The 27,920-nt window shown below is 29.6% G+C and overlaps 4 protein-coding genes across 4 annotated transcripts; all 4 read left to right on the plus strand.

Moving 5' to 3' along the window:
• The first annotated feature begins 5 nt into the window (after positions 1-5).
• Positions 6-470, plus strand: LOC135953866 (larval cuticle protein 65Ab1-like). The gene has a single exon (XM_065503888.1). It carries the CDS (start codon positions 50-52, stop codon positions 365-367), a length of 318 nt encoding a protein of 105 aa, XP_065359960.1. The 5' UTR covers positions 6-49; the 3' UTR covers positions 368-470.
• A 5,296-nt stretch (positions 471-5,766) lies between these two features.
• LOC135954141 (larval cuticle protein 65Ab1-like) lies at positions 5,767-6,212 on the plus strand. Its single transcript, XM_065504215.1, has one exon. The coding sequence runs from the start codon at positions 5,833-5,835 to the stop codon at positions 6,136-6,138; it is 306 nt and encodes a 101-aa protein (XP_065360287.1). The 5' UTR covers positions 5,767-5,832; the 3' UTR covers positions 6,139-6,212.
• A 7,344-nt stretch (positions 6,213-13,556) lies between these two features.
• On the plus strand, positions 13,557-13,965 carry LOC135954348 (larval cuticle protein 65Ab1-like). Its single transcript, XM_065504489.1, has one exon. The coding sequence runs from the start codon at positions 13,601-13,603 to the stop codon at positions 13,916-13,918; it is 318 nt and encodes a 105-aa protein (XP_065360561.1). The 5' UTR covers positions 13,557-13,600; the 3' UTR covers positions 13,919-13,965.
• A 10,433-nt stretch (positions 13,966-24,398) lies between these two features.
• Positions 24,399-24,840, plus strand: LOC135954561 (larval cuticle protein 65Ab1-like). The gene has a single exon (XM_065504751.1). The coding sequence runs from the start codon at positions 24,445-24,447 to the stop codon at positions 24,754-24,756; it is 312 nt and encodes a 103-aa protein (XP_065360823.1). The 5' UTR covers positions 24,399-24,444; the 3' UTR covers positions 24,757-24,840.
• The last annotated feature ends 3,080 nt before the right edge of the window (positions 24,841-27,920 follow it).

Raw genomic sequence — 27,920 nt, forward strand, 5'->3', positions numbered from 1 at the left:
AAGAGCAAATCATCATTCAGTTTATTTTGACTAATCGAATAATAACAACATGAAATTCTTCATTGTTTTCGCTGCTCTCTTCGCCGTAGCTTTGGCTGCTCCCGCTGAACACCATGCTGAAGTCTTGAAACAAGAATCCGAAGTTGAACCTGAGGGCTTCCACTACGTTTCCGAACTCTCTGACGGCACCTACGAGACCGCCGAAGGTAAATTGAAGGATGTCGGTACTGATCACGAAGCCATCGTTGTTCACGGTTCTTACTCCTGGGTTGATGAGAAGACTGGCGAAAAATTCACCGTCAACTATGTTGCTGATGAAAACGGTTTCCAACCCGAAGGTGCTCATTTGCCCAAACCCCAACAATAAGTGTTTAACAGACACTAAGGTGGAATACTTGTTGAATTGTTGTTAAATAATTTGATAGATTTTTGAAAAAATAAATGAAATAGCATAATTAAATCGTATAAAATTGTATTTTTATTTATTATCTTTTACTTTCACAAACTTATCTGATGTATATTGCAGTAAAAAACCAAATATTTTGGAATTAAGTCAGCCTTTTGTGATCCAAAATATTGCCGAGAGTGGTGGTGTGCGGTCTCCAAGTAGGGCAGCTTCGCTGTATTTTTAAAGCTCTCTATAGTTAAAGAGATTTGAAAATTCAAATTTCATAATTATACCATAACTTAGTCTTGTTTTTTTTTTCAAAATATCGGACACAATTTATTACACAAATGAAGAGTTTTGGAAAAACACACGATCATGGCAATATAGGTTCGACTCTACTACAAAAGGGTAGTAAAACCCTATACTCAGTTTGTCCATTTTGGTGACCAATTTTTTTTATGGGCCCCCAAAAGTTCTCAAAATCAGTGGGCCCCTAAAAAAAGGTATCATCAGTTTTTGACCGACAGCTAATTCAGACTTGCTGATACCGCTTAACTTTATATGCTAAGAGTCTACCAAACTAATTTTATCAAAATTTTTTCTCAAAAAAATAGCTTTTTCGTGGACTTTTTTTTGAAAAAATATGGGAAGAAAAATTTTTTTTCACTTTTTTTAGAATAACTTCCAGGGACTCCTAATTATACCCTTCACCTTCGGGAGAAGGTAATTTCCACAATATAATTTTCCGACCCTACAAAGTATATAAATTCTGGACCCTTATAGATAGCGGAGTCGATTAAGCCATCTGTCCGTCCGTCTGTCTGTCCGTTAAAATCAACTTTCCGAAGCCCCCAAATAACTTACATACACGATTCATACTTCAATATCTCAAAGGTCAAATTTTTTTTCAAAAAATTATGATTTTAAAAGTTTGGGGTCATTTTAACCACAAGTGCCATTAAACGTTAATTTCCATTCTTGTGCTGTTATTATAAACCCTAGAGATTATGTTATATTTTTGTTAAATTTCATCAAAATCGGCCCAAAAACATACAACATTTCGAACATTTCGAAATCTTTCCAAGAGAAATTCCAAATATTGAAAAATTTGACTTTTGACCTTCACGATTTAAGGGTTAACGTCTTCCGATTTTAGTAGAAGTTTCAGAGTATATTTAGAATTATCTGGACTATAATATTCTGAATAAGTTTGGCTTAAAATTCATAAGAATAAGGAAATAGAGCTCATTGGCCTAAAAATTGCCAAATAATTGGTTTTTCTCGAAAATTTCAAAATTTAAATCGCAGGTACGCAAAAACTATAAGAGATATTTTCATAATTTTTTCACATTTTTATTCCCTATTATATTCTTAATAAATCTCAATGAGATGATCAAAAAAATTCTGAAATTTGTTTAACAAAATTTTTAAAAATTTTAAAATGGAGTTTTGAAACTGCCGTTAAAAAAATTTTATTGTTTTGTTCACACCTAAGAATAGGTTAACGGTATCCTACGAAGACAAAAACTTATATATAAGTAAATATGGACATATTTTAAGTAAAAATGAGCTTTTATTTTAATATTTCTCAAAATATGTTAATTTTGTTCCTACATTTCTTGTTCTAGTGGCCTGAGACACGTTAATGGCCTGGTGAATTTTTAATAATTTTAACATTTTTTGACCGATTTCTGTTTTTTATGTCTCATTAGAACGACAATTACGTACACATTTTGATTCTTTTAAATTAAATTACAAAAGTAATTTTTTAATGGCAAAATTTTTACAAAAACTGAAAAAAATGCATTTTTTGCCCTTGTAAATGCATCTCAAAACTTCAGAGGGCTTGCGGCACGTCTTAACCCCAACCGATTTACATAAAAAATTTTCAGGATGATTTTTTTACTAATGTTCACCAAACTGGGGGGTGAGAATGGCCAAAATCCAACTTTCTTTTATTAAGGGCCACCCTAGGTTATATACCCTTTTAATTTCTACATTTTTCATTTGCAACCCCACATAGTATATATATTATAGATCGTTATAGATAGCGAAGTCGATATAGCCATGTCCGTGTCCGGATTTTGAGCCATTGTAGGTCAAACTTACTGCAATGGCTCAAAATCGGGAAAAATATTTTTTTGAATTTTTTTTTCAAAAAAAAAATTTTTTTTTGTAAAATTATTTTTCCCCAAAAAAGATTTTTTAAAAATAAAAACTTAAAAAAAAAATTTAGAAAAAACTTTTTAAAAAACAATTAACAAAATATTATTAAGTATAATTTGGTGAAGGGTATATAAGATTCGGCACTGCCGAATATAGCTCTCTTACTTGTTGTATTAAAATTATTAAAAGTAATAGCATAAAATCTTAAAATAAATTTCAAAAATATTCGATTTTGTCGAATAATAGGAGACAAAAAAACCGGTTTGTCGAATAACTTGAAAACCGTCCTTTTGTAAAAACCGGAAAATTAAACAAAATTATTTTGAATAATTCGAAAACCGTTTTGACAACTCTAATCAAGATCAAGTGTAGCGAAGATGGATCAAATCATTATCAGTATTATCCGGGCCCATCACGTTACTCAATCATGATCCTGCAAGATCGGCTTGATGCAAGATAAGAAAAAACGTTAAAATTTTTGAAATTAGGCAAGGTTTGTGTAGAACTTTTGATATTGGTAGAAACCTTACGAATTGAAGATTGATATTTTAATGCATCAAAATAATTTTGTGTTTTTTTTCGGACGCCATTTACCTTAAAAACTAAAACGATTATAATAAGGTGATTTTCCATCAAGAAAAATATAAACTTTGAATTAATGTAAAATTTTAACGGTTACAGACCGACATCATAATAAAAAAACTAGTAAGAGAGCTATATTCTTAAATACCCTTCACCAAATTATACTTCAAAATACAAATTTTAAATATTTTTAGGTAAATAAAAATTATTTTTTTTTCCAAAGTTTTTTTAATTTTTTGTAAAATTTTTTTTTGACCCATTGTAGGTCCAACTTACTGCCTTATATACATAGTTGCAATGGACTTTGAAATATCTATCATTAGATATCAATATTGTATTAATGACTTAGTAATCCAGATATATGTAAAAAATAGGTCAAAAATCGAGGTTGGTCTAGTTTTTCCCTCATATATCAGCCATTTGTGGACCGATTTTACTGAATTTAAAAAGGTAACTTCTCGAAGCATGTCTGAGAGAATTATTGAAGATTTGAATCCCGAAGATATCAGGGGTCTTCAGAAAATTGATTTCAACAGACAGACATGGCTTAATCGACTCCGCTATCTATAAGGATCCAGAATATATATACTTTAAAGGGTCCGATAATTATATTGTGGAAATTACAAACGCAATGACAAACTTATATATACCCTTCTCACGAAGGTGAAGGGTATAAAAATATAGACATTTTTTGGGAAAAAACTTAAAAAAAAACATAAAAATATGCTTCCACTTTGGATGCGTGTAACTTTCTATATATGGACAAGATAATTGTTATCAGGTTTGTTTTATTTTTTTTAGAATTTTATTGCAAATATAGGTGATATTTAAAAAAAATCGAAAAATAGGCCCATCATATATAAAATACGAGAATAAAGATGGAGCAAAATTTAAAAAAAATATAATAAATATCTCTTGAACTAAAAGAGATAACCTACATATATTTTTTTGTAGACCTTCTCAAGGACTAACTACATTTTAAATTTCAGCTCATTCGGATCATGAATGGATTTTTGGAAATTTTGTTTAAATGTGAGACGTTTAAGTTTTTTGTAAAATGTTTATATGTTTTTGAAAGGCATCTCAACAGGGATAGCTTTAGAATAGAAAGGGCTAAAATATATTAATAAGATTTATCGTAGGTCTCACATTGTTTGATTCTCATTCAAAACGTTTGTGAGCAGCAGGATTCATCCAAAAGCAGGGAAATTGGTTGTCATACAAATTAAAGCCGAATGACCTTGAAAGACGATTTTGCATGACCGAAATGATGTTTGAACGCTATAAAATAATATATTTTTTGGAGCAACCCGAAGCGTAAGAAATAGTATGTGAAACCCGAAAAGCCAAATATCCATGGCGCGAAGGTAATGCTCTGTATTTCGTGGGAGCAAAAGTTTCCTCGAACAAAACTAAACCCCATTGTGTTTTCAACAGACAGACAGAAGGACGGACATAGCTAGATCGTATAAGGATTTTATGAGGACCCATGTTATATACACTAATGCGGATCTGCGACAAATATTTTGATGTGTTACAAATGGAATGACAAAATCAATATACCACCCATCTTTTTTGATGGCAATCAATACATCAGTGGAATACAGTTTTATATACTCTAGTATTTGTTGAATATCCTATAAAACTGTTTTACAAGCTTCGAACGAATTGTAGGACCACAATTTTCTATAGAAAATCAAGTCATTCTGTACAATTGAACTGTTGTTATAAAATGTATACAATTAAGAACCGTAAGAAATGAATTAAATAAAAAACATAAATTATTTGGAAAATAAAATAAAACCAATTTTAAATACTTGTTTTAGAGTTATGATTTTAATAATAAAATAATTTTACGACTTAACGGTAACATTAACTTGAATGTCGTTTCCCAAAAATTATTAAGAAAGCGGTTAGAAATTTAAACAGGTTTAAAAGCACACTTTTATATTGAAAAAAAACAAACAAAAATCAAATAGAAATAAATACAATTGGTCAATTCACAAGGTCTCTTATCATGTCATATTATCATAATGTCCTAATATTTCACATTGGTTTTTATTGTTTTTCAAGTAAAAAATGTCCTAAAATAATAGTACTCTGTATGCTATGTTTATTTTGTTATCGTAACCATCCAGTAGAGACTTTCGCCGAATGCCTAAGTGTCGGTTAAGCCGAGCTGCCGAGTCGAGATATATTAAGACATTATGACAATACGACTGATAAGAGACCTTGTGAATTGACCAAATATTTTTTTAAATAAAAATTTCATACCACCCACATTATTTTCTATAATGCATGTCACTTGTTTAAAGTATATATTTGGAAAGCCTAACATCTTCGCTCTTCATATTTCAATTTCTTGCACGGAATATTAGTTTCTAAGTTCTATATTATGTTATATATGTTAAGAATTTAATTGGCCACCCCAACCACTGTGCTTTGAAGATATTATGTTCATTGCAATAATTTAAAATCTAAACTGCTAAGATTAACCAGTTTTATTTTATTAATTTGCATAAACATTTAAAGAAGAAATTTCTTTAACAAATCCAACTTTAACATTTTGGGTTTAATGAAAAAACACAACCCCTAAATAAAACCCATTGCATATGTATATAAACTCCAAGATTCGGAGAGCAAATCATCATTCAGTTTTTAACTAACAACCGAATAATACAACAAATTCAAACAACATGAAATTCTTAATTGTTTTCGTTGCTCTTTTCGCCGTTGCTTTGGCTGCTCCCGCTGAAATTGTTAAACAAGAATCCGATGTAGAACCCGAGGGCTTCCACTACGTTTCCGAAACCTCCGATGGCACCTACCAGACCGCCGATGGTAAATTGAAGGATGTTGGTACCGAACACGAAGCCATCGTTGTTCACGGTTCTTACTCCTGGGTTGATGAGAAGACTGGCGAAAAATTCACCGTCACCTATGTGGCTGATGAAAACGGTTTCCAACCCGAAGGTGCTCATTTGCCCAAACCCCAACAATAAGTGGAAAACTTGTTGAATTGTTGTTAACGAAATATTTTGAAAATAAATGTAATAGAATAATTAAATTAAAAAAATGGATGTTTGATTGATATAAGTAGTTATTTGAACAGCTAACAGTTCACGCCTAGATTTATTTATCAGCAAACTCACAAATTTTTTCGATTTAAATGAATTTCATAGAAATGCTTCATTACACAGTTTTTTTCATGCAGTTTTTTTTTTAAATTGTGAATTTTTTTAGACGTTTCTTCACATAATTTATGATAACTCAAAAGTCCGGTTAGTCCGATATTATTGAAGTAAACTTAGAAAATTTCAAATTTACATAACCTTTAATCCGGTTATTATTGCGTTTTAATCAGCTCTATAGTTTCGGCGTTATAATAATAAATTGAAGCAAAAAATATATTTTTTATGTAAAAATATCCAATTTTTTTGTTTTAAAAAAATCAGGAAAAATTGAAAATGGCAGGGTTATTACTTTATCGCAAAGCCGCGTATAATAGGAACAAAATGAGATATCGAAGATAAAAATCGATTGATTCTTTTCGAATTTATTCACAATTAAGTGAATCCACTCATTTTCATTGATTTTTTTCATAAAATGTTCTGTCTGTTCCTCAATGTCAAACGAAAATTGTGTTTAACAAATTTTTATGAAATACACTCAGTTTTTAAAATTCTTTCAAATGGTTTTCAGCTAATTGTTTCGACTTACTTTTCCTTAGTTTTTAGTTTTTTTCGCTCATAATTGAGTCGTTAAAGTTCCCAAAGAAAATATTTTCGATGTGTCAAAGGAATTTTTTGACAATCGAATGAGTCTTCCTCAGTTGTGGGTGCTAAATATGGGATTGTTTCAAACGTAATTTATATTTAAAAACTGTTGCTAAAATCTATATGGGGGATTTCACGTCAAGTGAATCAACATTTAAAATCGATTTGCACCAAAGTTAGACCTATTGGATATTAACACAATTTTTCAACAAGATCGGTCAAGAACTCTCGGAGTTAGAGGGGGTCAAAATTTGACATTTTGGCCAAACATGTGATTTTTCTCATCCATGCAACTTATTATCTTAGCAAAATGTGACCCAAATAGTTTAGATAGATATTTCTTCAATCTTACGAAAAAAAAATATTTAAAAAAAAAATAAAAAAATTTTAATATTTTTTTTCCAAATCAAAAACCTTTTTTTGGATTTTTTTTTTCAAAATGCGCCTTTTTTTTCTTAAAATAAAGCTTAGATATTTTCATTGAGGACCTATTTGGTCGCTGCTTAGTGGGATGCGAATTCGATATCTATACAAAAAAATGTTTTGTAACTCAAAACATGCAATTTTTTAATTTTTTTGCAAAATCAAAAACTTTGTTGACTTTTTTTCGAAATAGGCCCACTTTTTTATTTTTTTTTTGCTCAACAGAAAGCTCAGATATTTTTTTTCTTGAAGACCTATTTAGTCGCTTAGTGGGATGCGAGTGGGATATCTATCAAAATTAATGTTTTGTAACTCAAAATATGCAATTTTTGACTTTTTTTTTGCAAAATCTAACTTTTTTTTAAAATGCGCCCTTTTTATAATTTCATCCCGATCGGAAGACATCGATTTTAAAAGTTGGTTCACTTGACGTGAAATCGCCCATATATATATATAACGTTACTGACTGACTGCTTCATCATCGCACAGCCCAAACGACTGAAGCTAGAATCATGAAATTTTAACTGTGGATTCCTCCCTCCCCAAAACGATCCACTAATTTTTTTTTGGAAATTCAAACGTTTAGGGGGAATTCGAACTTTTAGTGGGTAAAAAGGGTAAAAACGGGTAAATTATGTAACCTTATATCTTCAAAACTACTAAAGATACAAACAAACTTAAAATTGCGTGTTAATCCATTTAAAAAATGAGCTGACAGGTGTTTCGTACTTATTCGAAATTCGAACCTTTTAGGGGAGAAAACTGGTAAAAACTGTATTTTGGTACTTTTTTGACAACCTATGTATCTTTTAAACCAATAAACGTAAAAACAAAATTTAAATCGTGTTCTTTACTTATCAAAAAATGAGAAATACAAGTTTGGAACTTTTTGGAAATTCGAACCCTTAAGGGATAAAAATTGTGTTTATTTTTGGTACTTTTTCATAAAATATGTTTTTCTATAATTTGACATAGACATTCGAATATTTTATTATGAGCTCCCACCACGATATAGAAATTTATTTGAATAAAATGTTATCACCTCAATGGGGATTAAAAAAGGTACCAAAAAAGGAATAAAATCGGGAAAATAAATTTTATTTTAAACTATTAAGCCAATTTTTATAATTTGTTTAACATTGGTTCCTGGATTCATACAAAAATTAACTTACAGGTTGTTATTTGGAACTCGAGTGCCAAGGTGTATATTGGGCCAAATACGGGTAAACAGTTTGGTACTTTTTTTAAAACATATTTTTTCTTGGGCACATTACCACAGATTTTAATCGTTTGTAGCATAAACAATTTTGGCAAAATGAAATATTTTTAAATTTCCAACTTGAGCGGTGTTCAAGGAGGATAAAGGGAAATTGGTACTTTTCTCCGAATGGTACTTTTTTAATATTTTAAATTATTTCACTTATCGACATTAAAGTTAGCTGATATGTATCTGAGTGAAGTTAGTGTTAGAAATAGGGTATAATATTTAGGTACCAAAATATGAGAACTGAACCGTAGGTACTTTTTTATTCTTATAATGGTACCTTTAGATTTTTTATAAAAATTGACTTAGAAACATGATATTAAGTGAGTGAGAATTCTAGGGGTAGACTTTTTGGTACTTTTTCTTTATTCTAATGGTACTTTTTGTAATTCTTCACCAATGCACCTAGAAACATGAAATAAAGCTTACATGTGCCCGAGTGGGCGGGAATTCACAAGTGGATGGTTTTTGGTACTTTTTCTACATTATAATGGTACTTTTTGAATTTTCTGTAATAATGGTCATAGAAATATGAAATTAAGAGATATGGTTCCAAGTGAGTTAAAATTTAAGGGCATTCAGGTACTTTTTTTTATTCTAATGGTTACTTTTTTGAATTTTCTATAATAATGGACCAAGAGTTTCCAAAAAACGGAAGAATTTCAAAATTGCGGTTTCGGTTTTAAAAAATTGAAAACCGATCGGTTTTGGTTTTGTGAAATTTTATATTAAATATTTGGGGTATTCACACGGTCTGTTATTAGTCGTATTGTCATAATGTCCTAATATATTATAATAATTGTTGCTGTGTTTTAAACAAAAAGAATTATTATTTTATGACAAAACCATAAACATAGTTCAAATAGTCTTATTATTTTAGAACTTCTTTGTTTGAAACACAACAAAAATTTGTTTAAACTAGCATAATATATTAGGAAATAATGACAATATGACCAAATATTAGACCGTGTGAATACCCCAATTATGTGTTATAGAAACAATATTAGTTGATAATATAGGAAATGCTATATAAATTTAAAATTTAAACATGACGGGTTATGGTTTAGTGAATGCGAATTCAAAAGTGATAATCAATGGTACTATTTCTTATATATTTTGAATATTTTATAATAATAAACCTAAAAATTAATTTGAATTCACAAAAGGTGTCTTTAGAGGTAAGTTTCTTTTGCATTTTCTATAATAATGGACCCAGAAATATGAAATTAGGACTTTACAATTAGATTCACAAAGACTTAATAGTACTATTTCTTTCTTCTAATTGGGGTGGCGAGCGGGTCAGCTAGTAGAATATAAGTATACAATCAATTCAATATAGGAATCAAGGAATGAATATAGCGTTCTTGAAAGTATATATTTCTGAAATTTAATTTAAGTAGTAGACTGAAGAACATATAGATGGACATAGAGCCATATACGTCATGGTTATGGTAAAGGCTACACGCAGAGAAAAAACATGGTTGTGGTAACCATAAACTAAGAGCAACATATTATGATCAGATTTTTGCTTGTAGTCCAAAACATATTATGATCATTATTAGTATCATAAAATATCATAATATGTTCTGAAATAATCAAATTATGATAAAAAACAATCGTAATATGACCCAGAGTCATCATATTTATGACCCAATTAAATCATATTATAATCCAAAATAATCATATTATTATTAAAATTTATTTTTGAAAATACAAAATTTTAATAGGTTTTAGTTTTAAAGTACTAAATTCACAATTAAAATATTATTGATAAAATCAAATTTATTGTTATTCGCTCTAGGAAAGTTAAAGATAATATACAAATAAAACTATAGAGCGAATGGGAATTACAGACACTCAAAATTTACTAGTAAAAACAACACAGCTTAAACAAACACCAGCACTCACAAATGGTTGGAAAAAAGACTATTAAAAGTAAACATATTTTGTTTGCATCTTAAACATATTATGACTACGCGTATATAAACCTAACATTTAATGGTTGTATATAAAAATAATATGTTTACCTAATTATCATTATTTAGTTGTTCGAAAACCATATTCATATTTATAATTGCGATGAAAATATAAACGTTTACAGTAACTATAATATTGTTGAAATTAAATTATTGTTTTAATTTATTTATATGTTTACGACAACAATATATTGTTACAGAGAACATAGTATAGTTATCGTAGCCATGTCCAACCATGTTTTTTCTCTGCGTGTATAAACGATTTTTCGAAATAATTATCGTGAAAAAAAACAGCACAAACTACGACTTTTTCTAACATTCTACATCACTTCAATACTGTAAATTCTATGATACCGCAAATACAGCAAAAGCACAATTATGCAGTGACGCAAATACTGCATTGAAACGAGTCTGTCACAATTATTAGGTTTCATAATTTCGACGTTAACCTTCACCAATATATTTAAATGACGTTGAGCAAATTATCTTTTTCTACCCAGAAAAGAACAGTTAAACATTTAATTTATGTTGCACAGTTCTTATGTTCGTTCAACTTGCACTTGTTAGATGCATGATATAAAGTCTTATATGTACATTAGAGTGCTCCAAAAAAATAAAATTGCGAATTTTGACCGTCCCCCCCTCTAGAATTGTTCTATGTATTGTAGAAACACATTGTGTAAAATATTAGGATGATAGGATAACGTTAACTGGTGGCGCAACGACGCTGAAGTTTTGAGGTGCATTTACAAGGGGAAAATGTGCAATTTTTTCAGTTTTTGTAAAAATTTTGCCATTAAATAATGACTTTTACAATTTAATTTAAAAGAATCGAAATGTGTACGTAATTGTCGTTATAATAAGATATAAAAGACAAAAATTGGTGAAAAAATGTTAAAGTTATTAAAAAATCGCCAGGCCATTAACGTGTCTCAGGCCACTAGAACAAGAAATTTATGAACAAAATTAACATATTTTGAGAAATATTAAAATAAAAGCTTATTTTTACTTAAAATATATCAATATTTACTTGTATATGAGTTTTTGTCCTCGTAGGATACCGTTAACCTATTCGCAGGTATGACCAAAAAAATTTAATTTTTTTAACGGCAGTTTCAAAACTCCAATTTCAAATTTTTTAAAAATTTTGTTAAACAAATTTCAGAATTTTTTGATCATCATATGGGGATTTATTGACAACATAATAGGGAATAAAAATGTGAAAAAAGTATGTCAATACCTCCTATAGTTTTTCCGTACCTGCGATATAAATTTTGCGATTTTCGAGAAAAACTAATTTTTTGGCCATATTTTGGGGAATGACAGCATTTCATTACTGTAATTATTTTTAAGTAAAAGCTATTCAGAATAATATAGTCCAGGTAATTTTAAATATAGTCTGAAAGTTTTACTAAAATCGGAAAACGTTAACCCTTAAATCGTGAAGGTCAAAGGTCAATTTTTTCAATATTTGGAATTTCTCATGGAAAGATAGCGAAATATTATATATTTTTGGGCCGATTTTGATGAAACTTAAAAAAAATATAAAATTAAGTCTAGTATTCACAATAACAGTACAAAAATGGAAATTAACCCTTAATAGCACTTGGGGTCCAAATGACCCTCAACTTTTAAAATCACGAAAAACACATTCATTTTGACCCCAAGTACTCTTAAGGGTTAGTTTCCATTTTTGTACTGTTATTGTGAATACTAGACTTCATTTTATATTTTTCTTAAGTTTCATCAAAATCGGCCCAAAAATATATAATATTTCGCTATCTTTCCATGAGAAATTCCAAATATTGAAAAAATTGACCTTTGACCTTCACGATTTAAGGGTTAACGTTTTCCGATTTTAGTAAAACTTTCAGACTATATATAAAATTACCTGGACTATATTATTCTGAATAGCTTTTACTTAAAAATAATTACAGTAAGGAAATGCTGGTCATTCCCCAAAATATGGCCAAAAAATTAGTTTTTCTCGAAAATCGCAAAATTTATATCGCAGGTACGGAAAAACTATAGGAGGTATTGACATACTTTTTTCACATTTTTATTCCCTATTATGTTGTCAATAAATCCCCATGTGATGATCAAAAAATTCTGAAATTTGTTTAACAAAATTTTTAAAAATTTTTAATTGGAGTTTTGAAACTGCCGTTAAAAAAATTTAATTTTTTTGGTCATACCTGCGAATAGGTTAACGGTATCCTACGAGGACAAAAACTCATATACAAGTAAATATGGATATATTTTAAGTAAAAATAAGCTTTTATTTTAATATTTCTCAAAATATGTTAATTTTGTTCATAAATTTTTTGTTCTAGTGGCATGAGACACGTTAATGGCCTGGCGATTTTTTAATAACTTTAACATTTTTTCACCAATTTTTGTCTTTTATATCTTATTATAACGACAATTACGTACACATTTCGATTCTTTTAAATTAAATTGTAAAAGTCATTATTTAATGGCAAAATTTTTACAAAAACTGAAAAAATTGCACATTTTCCCCTTGTAAATGCACCTCAAAACTTCAGCGTCGTTGCGCCACCAGTTAACGTTATCCTATCATCCTAATATTTTACACAATGTGTTTCTACAATACATAGAACAATTCTAGAGGGGGGGACGGCCTGTACCTAGAAAGTTTTTTTCGTCCATACAATCTTGGAGCACTCTAATGTACATATATTCCAGGGAATAGGATTATTAATATTTCAAGTTCCAAATTAGTTTAAACGTTTTATATTTATTAAAAGTTATTAAGCAATCGCCAACACAGTGCTTTATGCTTTTAAACTCATTGCTATAATTAAATAAGTATTTAAATTCTTAAAAGAAATTCCTGTTTTATTTAACTCAATGATTTGCAAAAACACAAAAATCCAACTTTAACATTTAGCGACTGAACACAACCAGAACACTTCCCCAAAGACAAACAAAAATTTCATATAAAATCTCCCTGGCTCGGAGAGAAAATCATCATTCAGTTTTTACCGATACACCGAATAACAAAATGAAATTCTTCATTGTTTTTGCTGCTCTTTTCGCCGTCGCTTTGGCTGCTCCCGCTGAACACCATGCTGAGGTCTTGAAACAAGAATCCGAAGTTGAACCTGAGGGCTTCCACTATGTTTCCGAACTCTCTGATGGTACCTACGAGACCGCCGAAGGTAAATTGAAGGATGTTGGTAGTGATCACGAAGCCATCGTTGTTCACGGTTCTTACTCCTGGGTTGATGAGAAGACTGGCGAAAAATTCACCGTCAACTATGTTGCTGATGAGAATGGTTTCCAACCCGAAGGTGCTCATTTGCCCAAACCTCAACATTAAGTGATTTGTTTTTTATAAATAAATTATTTTGTTAATTGATTTAAAAATTATTGTTTTATTTGATTTTAGGAAAAAAAAGTAACAGAGGTAAAATTAGTGGAAATATTTATGTTTCTATATATGAAAGTAAAATTTATCTTATATTTAGTTAGTTTGGTATTAGGAAATAAAATTTATTAGAACTGTTGACATGTTACGAAAACTATGCGTATTAGGGTGGGTAAATTTTTTTGACTACTAAGCGTATAGCAAATTCCTAATCTACGGAAAATTCTAAGAACTTTTCCAGAAGAAACCATGGTTCTAAAATCAAAATCGAGCTTCCGGTTTTTTACGAGAAGATTTGGAGCTCAAGACCTCTTTTGCTAGGAGACCTCGGGTATGTTCAATTTTAAAAATAATAATATTTCTTCGTTTGTGTTCCGATTTCAAAAAATTACACCATTACGGAACAAATGGTGAGCCACCTCCCATACAAAGTAAATTCTTATTTCTAAATATTTTGTGAACTATAATTGCAAGATTTTTCAAATTTTGTCTAAATAGCTCATTTATAATTTTGCATAGTTTCTGGAATGGAATAGTAGGCGTGGCACACCCAATACAAAGTAAATATTTAATTTCCAATATCTGGAGAACTATAATTGTAAAAGTGTTTAAACTTTTTACGAATTAATTTCTTATTACTGTGAGGAATTTAGCTGAATATAGTTGGAATTAGATTAGGGCGTAGCACCTCCCATACAGAGTAAATATTGATTTCGAATATCTGGGGACCCAAAATGGGACGGGTCGGAAAAGGAGTTGAGTTGCCTCCCATACAAAGTAATAATTGCAAGGTTCTTCAAACTTAGTTCGCATAGCTTTCTTACCACTTTACATAGATTGGCTGAAAATGGTCGGGATTGCATTAGTGGTCGTGGCAAAAATTAAATAATTAATTTTGAATATCTGGAGAACTATAATACTAAAAGTATTTAAACTCTGTATCAATCAATTTATTACCAATCTACTTAGGTTAGCTAAAAACGTATTTATTCCTAATCCCTGTTCGAAGTTTAGCTAAGCATGGTCGGCTTTACTTTAACTTTCCTTATAAAGGAATGTTAAAGTAAAAAAGTGTAATTTTGAATAGAAGGAAATCGTGCATAATACGGTTAAGAGAGGGGATAGTAAGTTATTAAAAAAAATATTTTGGTGGACGTTATTGCTTTTGTTAACAAAACGTGTAATTCTAACATAACCTCAAATTAATGACTTTTTCCATAAATATTGACTTCGCTAAACTTTTGATAATGTGTTAATGTGAAAAGTGTTAATAAAAGAATTCTAAATTTATTTTTTGTTATTTTTCGTATCGGTTTTTGATTTATATCATTTTCTTTCAGACAGCCTCAGCTTAAAATATAGCGAACTTTCTAATGTGAAAAAGATAATAAGAAAAAAATCTATACAATTTTATTATCAGTGAAATTTATTTAAATAATGTTTCAAAACAAGATTTAGCTTCGTTAAAGCAAAAGGCACAAACTTTTTGTAAAAATTTATCGTTAGATGGCACAATGCTCACGGAAAATTAACGTCTTTTTCAAGCAAGATTTTGTCTGAATGACTTATACGCTATTTTGTTAGCGTATTTTCATCGTGCCGAATTTCAAAAAAATGTATCAGTTAGTTTTCGAGATATTCAGTTTTTTTACTTTTTTTTATACGGTGGCAACCCTAAAAATATTCATCATTATTACAAAAATCAAATAATCCAGCTGTACGTGCTCATGATAAGCTCTTAAATTCCAAATTTCAGCCATATCGGTCCAAAACTTTGGCTGAAATTAATTATGGCCTAAAAAGTAGGTCAAATTACCTACTGTGCATTGTACATAGTTAGGTTTTATCAGAAATCCATTCATATTTTTTAATTTTACTAGGGTAGGGGCAGCGAAGAGCACCGGGTTATGCTAGTTATTAATAAACCGCATGTTCGACAGATTAGGATCCCTAGTATTAGGAAAATTCTGATATTCTTTGAATAAATAATGTTTTAATACAGTTTAAAAGAGACTTTCTTTTCTTTTATAACTATTTAATTGAATTTATTAAACAGCAATAACAGCTGTTCTGTCTTAAAATTTAGACTAAATTTTGAATTTGAAGAAATGTTTCCATAAATGATAAATGCCAGCATTTTTTAATTGCAGTATATATATGATAATGAATTTTTCTAAGACATGCCTCTCAACTACAAAGTTTATATCTCATAATGGAAAATTTCGCAGGAAATAGGCATAAGATTCATAAATTTTGATAGAATTAGTATTTGTGCGATCACTCACTGAGTAGTGCTGAGAAATATTCATCCTTAAGTCGATTTAGCAATGTGGCTTGGTCTCGCTAAAATATTTATCATTGTCCTAATAAATTTCGTACTGAAAATATCCAAAATCGGTTTAGTAGAAAATAATTAATGGATCAAAATGTAAGACAACCTTTGTTCTCAATTGATGTAATTGTAATTTTAGTTGAAGGGTAAATAATACTCACAACATTATACTGATCTAAAGAATCTATATATATGGGGAATTTCACGTCAAGTGAAAATAGCCAAGGTTAGTTCTATTAGATAGTAATTCAGACACAATTTTTCAACAAGATCCGTCCAGAACTCTCTGAGTTAGAGGGGGTCAAAATTTGACATTTTGGCCAAGCATTTGTTTTTTCTTATCCATGTAACTTATTACCTATTGTTCTTAGCAAAATGTGTCCCAAATAGTTTATATAGCTCTTTCTTCAATCTTCCAAAAATAAAAATAATTTTTAAAAAATTAAAAAAAAATTTGACTTTTTCTTTTTTAAATAAAGCTCAGATATTTTCCTTGAAGACCTATTTGGTCGCTTAGTGGGATGCGAGTTCGGTATCTATCAAAATAAATGTTTTGTAATTAAAGACGTAACATTTTTACTTTTTTTTTTGCACTATCCAATAGAACTCACCTTGGTGCAAATTTCATTATCGGAAGACATGAAATCCCCCATATAATTGTTCTGAAATAACTATTCATCATCATACACTCGTTATTGAGCGTGTAAATCTTTTATTTTTTCATATTTATTTAGACCTACAACATTTATGAAAAAACTAAATTAGGGCCTAATATTACATAGTAGGCGCTGCACAGTGGGGCAGAATCAGGCGGCATGAAATAACCCCCCACGAAATAACACCCCAAAAATAAAATGAAATAACCCCCAAAATTTGGGGCCTTATTTCATATGCAATAAAACCCAAATTTTGAAAATGAAATAATTCCCCAATCAGAAATGAAATAACACCCCATTATTGGGGTCTTATTTCATATGAAATAGAACCCCAATTTTTAAAATGAAATAAGTCCCCAAACACAGTGAAGGTGATCAAAAACAATTGGGGGTTTCAAAGGGTCTGCTATAAGGTCATATTTTCATAATGTCCGATAGTTTAAACATATTTTTGTTGTTTTTCAAACAAAAAATTTTTAATCTAATTAAGGTACGGTCACACACAGCTAATATTTGACGTTTATCGTCAAATATTTCATTGCCTGAATCTGACCACAAATAAAATTTAGAGCAAACAACAAAACAGATGATTTTAGTCAAACAAAATTATTTGCCGGCAAACAAAATATTTTCTTAATGTGAACAAAGTGTGACCACTAGCTACATAAATACCTAAAAAATATATAATTTGATCTTGCAAATATTTTTAAGGTTAAAGCACTTATTTCGAATTGTAAAGTAATCATTTTATTAGAGATTTATTGAATTTTGTTATCATATATTGAATTTAATTTTTCACTTTTTGTTTGACCAAACTGCTGCGAAAAAGAATCAGTAAATATATTTGCCGTGTGGTCACACTATATCAAACACTTTCATAAAATAATTGTTTGATCAAATAGAAAAAAACAGAAAATTATTTGCTCAGCATGGCGGAAAAATAAGAGGAGATTATTTAAATATTTTTCGTACTAAATTAAAGACACAAATTCACTATTTTTTTTTTAAACATAAATAGATATTCAACATTTCTTGAATATTTGTTATTTAAATTATTTTCACTAAATAATTGCATCAATAAATGAAGTCTTCTTCTTCACATAAAAGTCATTCAGCCTAGGATGACATACTGGGAGAAAAACTAATTGAAGACATGAAGTCTATGTTGCGATTTTTGCAATTTTATGCGATTTATATTTTTATACGTTTAACATAGTCTGATGTTTGATTATTTTTTATTTATACATGGAGTTTGTCTATTTTCAAAATTTAAAATTGCTCATATGTACATATGGAATATTAACTGAAATTGTATACAGATTGAATTTAAAATCAAAGAAAATTTTTTATACATACATAAATAGTATGAATTGATTGTAATTAAAAAATAATTCTTAAACAGTATGATCTGTTTAATTTTTTTTTTACTGCAGAAGAAGAATATGTCTAATAGCATTTTTCACTTTTCTGATTTTAGTATCATACAAAAATTTTTATTATAAAAAAGGTAAACATTTCCATAAAATTTAACAATATTTGTGAACATGTTCTTATTCTGAATGAAAAAAGTTTGGAAAAAGTCGTGTTCGATTAATAATATGTATTAAAAACCAATAAGCATTTTTACTGGAATTCAAGTTGATAGCAAGTGTAATTCAAGCCTTGAGTTATAGTCAAGCAAATGAATTACAGTTGTATTACACTTTATTTCAATAGCATTCTCCAGTAAAATGGAAACATAAATTCAAGCCATATGTTTTTTGTTTGAAAAATATTTAATATTTCAAATATTTTTCAAGTATAAAACATGATTACATTTCCATTCAATTTCAATTATGAATTGTGATAGTAATATAGTTTAATAAATAAACATTTAATAATTATATTATTAAATTGTTCAAGCTTGTGTTCTTTTTGCGATTTGTTTTCATTATTTAGCGATTTTTAATTTAAGATATAGCAACACTACTTTTGCGATAACACATGATGCAACAGCTGTTATTTGACGCTGTTTGATCTTGCAAATGAATTGCAAGATCAAATAAAAAAATACCCAAAATGCAGGAAAATAATTGCTGTTTAGTGGTCACACATTGGTCACATTACAAGAATGTTTTCATATTGGCAAATAAATTTGTTTGACCAAATTCAGCTGTTTTCTTGTTTGCAGTGCAAAAATATTTTGTGTTCAAACTAGAAACATAAAATATTTGACGCTTAAATAAAAGTACTGAAATTTCATAATTCTTTCAAATGTAAAGCAAAATCTGGTAATATTTTACTTTCTAGAAATGTCTTTTTTATTGATGAAAGAAATTAAAGTTGTTTTGCAGCTTTATTTAATAATTATTTAGAACAAATATTACCATAAATGTGACCACAAGTCAAATATATTTTCCCCTTTGTGTGTTTGATAGTATTTTGGTGTAGTTTGATTAAACAAATATGGCAAATAAATGTGTACAGTGTGAACACAAAATCAACCCATGAATTATTTGATGTAGTTTTGATCAAACACATGAAACATCTTGTGTCAAATAATTTGCGTAGTCTGACCCTACCTTTAGACTTTTTGAACTATTTTTATTGTTTTATCATAAAATAAAACTTTTTGTTTGAAGTACAACAACAATTTGTTTAAACTATCATAATATATTAGGACATTATGACAATATAACTTAATAGTAGACCGTTTGAATCCAACAAATGTGCTTGTAGCTTTCTCAATTTGTGTTGAAATCTCTTTTAAGACTTTTGGATGAAGTACAAACTATATCTATTTGAATACGAAATATATTTTGGTTTAATGAGATTTGTTAAAATATTGATTTGTAAATATATTTTGTATTAGTGTAATATTTTGTAAAAAAGCGGCGCAGGCGGAATATTGTGTAAAAAATAAAAAGTATTCGAGTTTAAGGTATTAAAATGGGCCATACAAATGATCCAGGGGCGGCGCTATGGGGGCTCAAAGTAGGGTACCTTCGACATGTAAAATTTTTAAACAGTTACGATTTTTTTTGTTTCCTATCCGATTTCAAAGACTTTTTATATCTTTGGAAAGCGCTCGGCTAGGTCTTGAAGAAACATGCTTGCGTGTGCTATTTATCTCTTTTACTTTTCGAGTTATAGGCATTTCAAAATTGAAATTTTAAAATTTTACCATACCTTGGTCCGCTTTTTTAAAAATATGGGTAGTACTTTTGTACCGAATGGACTCGAATTTTTTTTATTGGTTAGACAACTAAATTACGAATAACATACAAAAGATATCAGGGCAATATCAATTATGGATCCAAAAATTAACGATTTTCAATTTAAATATTCAAAAAGTAGTTGATTTTTGCTGTTTTTTGGGCGAAAATGTGACTTACTCTTTTTTAATTAAAAAAAAAACTTTCTTTAAGAACATATAACAATTTTATGTTTTTCTGAAAGACATCTTTACGGAGAGCATTCCAATATAAATAACATGTCTGATTCTTAGAATATGTCGTCCCTACGCCCTTCGGAATTTGACCTATTTTTTTTTATTAAAAATTACAATTTGGGCCACATGTTTTAAAATCCCAAAGCCGGGATCAGAAAACAAAAAGCAGCTTTGGAAACCTTGATGTGTTCCCTATTTATCGCCAAAGTATTTTCCCAGCCCCGAAGGAAATGTGGACCCTATAGGCAAAATTGTAATAAAAACATTTTTGGGATTTTCGCTCCAATATAATAAACTTAAAAAACATTAAAAATTTCATTGAGTTTCGTTAATAAATAAAGATTTTCTTACATATTACATATTCATTGAGTTTCTAAAACTAAAATATATATCAAAATTTTAATAGGATTGCAAATATTAGGAACAATTTGATCCACATTTATTCCGATCTATATTGTTTTGTTTAGATAAGTTAATTTATGGTCTTCCAAAAAAAATTTAAAGTCAATATCTCAATTAGGTTCAAAAATATGCCACTATAAAATTAAGTCAATCAAAAATATGGCAATTTTTCATACCAGAAAATTTGTATAAATTTTCCAAGGTATGGCCTAATTTTAAAATTTAAATTTTTAAATGCCTATAACTCGAAATCCGAGAGCTTTTCAAAAATATTAAAATCTTTGAAATCGGATGGGAAACAAAAAAATGGCAAGTGTTTAAAAATTTTACATGTCGAAGGTACCCTACTTTGAGCCCCATATCGACGCCCCTGGAGCATTTTAATAACTTAAACTCGAATGCTCCTTGGCTAAGGCCCACGTAAAATTTTATCCCGATCGGACCAGCCGTTTAGAAATGCCAGATTTATTTCGGTACTGCCCCACTGTGTGCTGTCTCTTGACTTCTTTCTGTACTAAACATGGATTTGCTTCACCATAATAGGGGGCAGTATTTAATATTTTTTTTTGCATTAAATGATGCATTTATTGTTACAAAACAGCAATCGCCCAATAACTCAATTTTGGGGTAGAAAGAAGACTTACATTTAGAGCCGATAAAAATCGTTCTAATGAGATATAAAAAACAAAAATTTTTAAAGCTATTGAAAATTGCACAGTCCACTTGAATGAAATTGTAGAAAAAAGATTTTACTCAAATTTGAACTTTTGAGAATTTGTATGTAGGTACCTCACACGATGTGTAGATCCACTAAGAAATGATTTGGAAATTCGAATTTTAAGGGAGTAAATCAACATCTCTATGTCCCCGGAACTAATAAATCTAGTACTAAAAGTCGAACTTAATCTAAATTTACGCAAAACATAAGTGGTACTTTTTGACTTTTGTACTTTTAAGGGGATAAAACGGGAGAAACTCAAGTTTTAGTACTTTTTTGTATTCCATATCCAAGAAATTTAATTTAAATGGAATTGTAGTCATTAAAAAAAAAATCAAATGGATTTTGGCACTTTTTTAATTCCTCTTTTTGGTACTTTTTTTTTATTTTTTACGCATGCTAAAAAAATGTTATTATAAACATTATAAACCATTAAAAAAATAATTTTTAGATTAGTGGCACACGCCGGGTACTGCTATATTTTTAATTTTTAATATTTAACAAAAAATGTTTCTACCTATGTCCTTTATAGACTCTGAAACCATCCAACCGATTAACTCAACACAAAATTTTTGAACTTTTGAAAATTTTTAAAATGCACTAGGAATTTTTGGAAATTAGAATTTAAAGGATTTTGTAACTTTTTGAAATTTTAACGTATAATTGATAACTGTTTTGGTACTTTTTTTTACAAAAATATTTTTTTTGTGCGTAGTAGCACACGCTGGGTATCCGCTAGTATTATTATTAAAAACCATAAAATTTCATGCCTATTTCAAATAACAAATTTTTCGTTACTAAAATTTATTTGAAACGTAATTTCACAAAAATTTTGCTGTCTATGCTGTCTTGCTCAATTTTGACACACTGTGGTAAATCACAATTCTAGCTGGACAAAATTAAAAAAATGTCTGGCAAAATTCTTTCTGATCGTTTAATGATGATCTTCTCAATACAATAGGTAACTGTAATTCAATATTTTTTTTTTTATTTTTTTAGTTCTGATTAGGAAAAACTAAGCTTTAAAGTCAATTGTTGTCCTGTTATTCCGATTTAAAAGAGAAGTGTTTTTTTGTGTGACTTTGGTTATGATTAAAAAGGCTACGGTGATTTTATTGTCATATTTTTTTTATTATTATTAAGCACTATTTCAAGGAAATATACAACAATTTTCATTTAATTATTTCAATTGTAACTATTAAAAAAAACTATTTTTGTGAGAAGATCAGAAATTGGAAAAAATAAAATATTTCCTTTTTTAAAGTAGAGTTAAAGCTATTTATACCGGATAGTTCCGGTGTAAAACTATATTTGGGTTAATCTTTCAAGTGTTCACTTTAATGTAAATCAAAAACATCTTGCGCATTCTTGCGACTTTTTCACTTTTACAATATGTTCTCCACTCTTTCACGATAGAAAATTTTTTATGAATGTGTAAAAACTCCCAAAATAATCGTTTATATATTTGAACTCATTTCTTTATATATATAATTCTTCTGTACGTGTGTTAGTAACTGAACTCCTCCTTAACGGCTGGGCCGATTTCGATGAAATTTGTTGTGTGTGTTTGAGTGGGTCCCTGGATGGTTTAGATTCACAATTGACCTATATAGGTACAATGGGCATGGCACCTCCCATACAAAGTAAAAATTTATTAATGCACATCTGGAGTACTATTATAGTGGGAGTCTTCAAACTTTTTGTGAGATATGGCAGAACAACGTTTGCCGGGACAGCTAGTTTTTTATATAATTCATAAGTGAAAAGTGAACCCAACGTGATTTATTAATATTGTCCAGATAGATTTGGGATCTACCACACTGTGCATAGGTACAAAAGGGTTCTAGAAATTTAAAATTAGAAAATCATAAATAAGCAACCCAAAGAAACAATCTGAAAATAGACTAATTTTAAGAATTTAAGAATTAATTTTAAAAAAGTGTGTGACCAAAAACTAAATTTCGTCGAAATTACACTCACCCATAATATTTATAATTGTTAAAAATTGTGTTTTTAATTCTCATTCAACATTCATTTTTATATTTCACTAGCTGAACCCGGTCCGCGTTGCTGGCCCTTCACAGACCGAAAATGAAAAAACTGACTTTACACTGTTACCCAAAAGTCTTTTCTGAAGATTCCGTGAAAATTTCATCAAAATCGGTCCAGCCATTTTTAAGTCCATACGGAACTGTACATACACACTTCCAATTTTATGAAATATAGGGCATTAGCTGTATAATGTAAAAATTTGATTTTTACACACCCCTCTGCCCACAGACCGAATATCAAAAATATATCTATACAGTGTTACCCGCTAGGCTATTCTGAAGATACTCTGAAAATTTCATCAAAATCGGTCCAGCCGTTTTTGAGTTCATTCGGAACATACATCCATACACACATACCCACATACAAACATCCATTTTTATAAATATAGATTCATATGGGAACTGCCAAATTTTATTTAAGTGACAATGGGTTATCTAACATAAAACAAAACTTGAAAATAGCTGAATATTTATAAAATTCCTAACTGATTATCACAAAGCATAGAAAACTTTAGCACAGTGGAGTGCATCCGGTTTTAAAACATGCCATCTTAAGTAACAGTAAATTGTGTTGGGAAATTAAAATTCTTTTATATTGATATTTCAAATTATTAATTCTTGGCAAATTTGCTATCTATAACACTGTGCAGTGTGTGTGCGATGACGTTTTTATACACATTGCAATAATTTAATATTTCAAAAATTAAAACAAAATCCAGTTTTCTTTAGGAAACTAAGTAAACGCAAATTTCTTTAAAGTTTAAACAAACAAACTTTAACATTTCGATATTGATTATCAACTACAAAAGAAATTCCTTATAAAAACACCAAGTTTCCGAGAGAAAGTCATCATTCAGTTTCTATCAATAAACAGAATAATACAAACAAAATGAAATTCTTCATTGTTTTCGCTGCTCTCTTCGCCGTCGCTTTGGCTGTCGAACACCATGCTGAGGTCTTGAAACAAGAATCTGAAGTTGAACCTGAGGGCTTCCACTACGTTTCAGAATTGTCTGATGGCACCTACGAGACCGCCGAAGGTAAATTGAAGGATGTTGGTACTGATCACGAAGCCATCGTTGTTCATGGTTCTTACTCCTGGGTTGATGAGAAGACTGGCGAAAAATTCACCGTCAACTATGTTGCTGATGAGAATGGTTTCCAACCCGAAGGTGCTCATTTGCCCAAAGCCGATCATTAAGCGGTTGTGATTACTTTGTGTTGTTGATAGTTAAATAGCATTAGTTTTTTGTTTTGTTTTTTTTTTTTTGAAAAATAGATGAAATAAAATATTTATTTATTAATTCAATAAATGTTGTTTAATTTAAGTATTACAGCAGGGGTAAAACTGGAGATTTCTGCAGTGCAGTGAATCAGAGTAAAAATGGATAGTATAAAATCATAGAATCTAAAATATGTTAAATAAAATGGCCAAATTATATATGACCAACTTTTGCAATTTAAATATGGAATTTTTCTTATGTCCGTTTCTTAGGCAGCTGAGATTTATAAAGGGTGTCTTTTTAAGCCGAAGTAGAACTTGAAAGTGTAAAAGATAACACAAAAAAGTAAATTTAAATAATTTTTTTTTATTCGAAAGATCAATGCATGGCATTAACATTTGAAACTGATTTCGGTCATACTTTTTCGAGCATTGCTGGCCATATGTCACGAATAACATGAACAATGTTGGACTCCGAGGCGTCAATTTTGGCTAGTTTATCAGCATAATCTAGTGACTTCATGTTGCCCTACAGGAAATAATTGAGAGGTATCAAATCGCTCGACCTTGGAAGTCAATTGACAGGTCCATTTCTCGAAATCAAGTAGTCGCGAAATTTTGATTTCAAAAAATTGGTGGTTGCTGTCGTCGTTTGGCACGTACGCCATTCTGTTGAAACCACGTCTCGCCCGGATCAATGTCATCTATATTTTCAAACAAAAAATCATTGATCATAGTGCGGTAACGATCTCCATTGACCGCAACGCGAGCTTCAACATAATTTTTGAAGAAATAAGGTCCGATGAATAAAGCGCACCAAAAGCAGCATTTTTCTGGATGTAATGGGACCTGTTGGGCCTGTTGTGGTTTGATCTCACTCCATTGTGGACTGGTCTCACTCACTTATTAATGATCGCTGAACACAATTTTGCGATAAAACAGTAGCCTGTCTATAAGTTGCTCGAATCCATGACTGATATTCAAAGTAAATTTAGATAATTTGAGTGATAACCGATTAAGTTCATTTTCTACTAAATTTTCAGTAAGAAATATGAGAAATATAGAGCGATTTTTTTCAGAAATATGTCAGATCCCAGATAGAGCTCCCTTTTTCGTGTAAACTAAGTTTTTTACAATGATGCTTTTTAAACTTTTGAAAAACTGATAAAAATAAATCACTGATAATAACAGTTATAAAATGATTTTAATTTAAATGGTTTGGTATGACCTTTATTCGTTTTTGTTGTTTTTTAATGGTTTGGAGTGAGATAAACAATTCACTTGTTCCTGTTCTTAATAACTGTTACTTTCTCTTTTATTTACATACAATTACATATTATTAGTAATTTTTAATGAAGTCTGAGTAACAGAAATGATAATTTTTTTGAATTGTTATTAAACTTTTGATAAATTTTATATATTTAAGCGTTGCATTTTTGCGATTTATTTTACATGTTCGCAAATAAAAGTCACAAGCTGACCTTTACGAAAAAAATAAATTATAAATCACTCATCCAGATTATTTGAGTTTGTTTCTGTTCTGTTTCTCTCAACCCCAAACCTAAAATGTTCTCGAATAATTAAAATTATTTTTAAATGGCTGCGAATGAGAATTTACCATTGAAATGAAAGTGAACCTGTTATTTTCGGTCTCTGGGTTATATTGATTATGAACCGATCATCACAAAAGTTGGTAGAAAGAGTTAGGTTCATATAAAACATGTTTTTGTCCAAGATATTAACTTTAATATAACAGATATGTATGTTTCGCCATACTTTAGAGTATGTACTTTAGAGTAGAGTAAGAGAACTAATTTGTGCATGATTTTATCAATATTTCCGCATAACCAACATATTTATGAATGCTTAAGAAATATTCAGGGGGTCATTTGTATGGGAGCAAGGTGAAATCATTTTCCCAACATTGCCCATTTTCAACACCAAAAAATTTTGTCAACAGAGAGTATTTGTGGAAAATTTCGGCCAGCTAGATCATTTCGTTTGGGCCCTATAGTGTTTTCATTAGACATACAGGCGGACGGACTGTATACTAATGTAGGTCCACCACAAATATTTTGATGAGTTATAAACGGCATGACAAAATCAATATACCGTCCATCTTTTTTGATGGTGGGTAATTAAAGGAAACCATTGATCAAATGTTTCGGAATCAATAAAGATACTTGAGAATATTTTGGTTAGTGATTAATAAGGCTCTCAAATGTCAACAATAAAAAAACAAGAATAAGTAGAGTAAGTTCGGGTAATGTGGTATACCTATTTTTTATTTGACTATAATTTATAAAATCTTAATTCGATTGGAACAGTTCTTAGCTGGTATTCTACTACAAGTGTTAGGTTTACATCCATGAAAGTAAAAAAGTCTTTTAAGTTCAAGTTTTAGAGAAATTTGGGGAAAAGAGAAAATGCCCATAAACAAGCCATTGAAAAAATTGGCGGGTAATGTGGTATAACATGTTCTGTTAATATTGTATGCTAAACCACATAACAGGTTCATACTATTTTAATTTGTAAATGAGTTGCGTTTTATTTAAATCATATTCAATGGGTTCGGTTAAAGTTGCCCATTTTCATATTTCACATATCTTTGGCATATTATTTGCTTGAATTTCTTTAGCTATACCACATTAGCCAACCACATGGTTTATTGAAATAATTATAAAATTAAACATATACACTAATTATACTATATTGTTACATATGTTCTTCAATAGCAAAATATTCCTATTTGACTTTAAAATTAAATTAATGCAGTGACTTTAGAAAAAATTAATTTTTAACAGATCACAAAAAAAAGTCTACCACAAGATAATGCTGATTTTTTACAACTGACTATTTCCATGACCTGCAAAAATGAAGTACATTCACCCAATGTGAATTTTCTGAGATCATAAAACTCTTAAGCTTGGTACCGCTACTCCTATGCTCTTAGTTTTGGAGAAAAGCTGCTACCACATTACCCGCCTATACCACATTACCCGAATTTACTCTATGTTAATATTTTATTTTTATAATTTTTTTTTTTACTTTTTTCAGCTTTGATAGCCCTAGAAATTACCCACTATTCACCATCTTCAACAACTTCTAAATTAATCAAAACAACAAATTATTACAATTAAATA

This window comes from Calliphora vicina, chromosome 3 (assembly GCF_958450345.1).
Source record: "Calliphora vicina chromosome 3, idCalVici1.1, whole genome shotgun sequence".
Taxonomy (NCBI): domain Eukaryota; kingdom Metazoa; phylum Arthropoda; class Insecta; order Diptera; family Calliphoridae; genus Calliphora; species Calliphora vicina.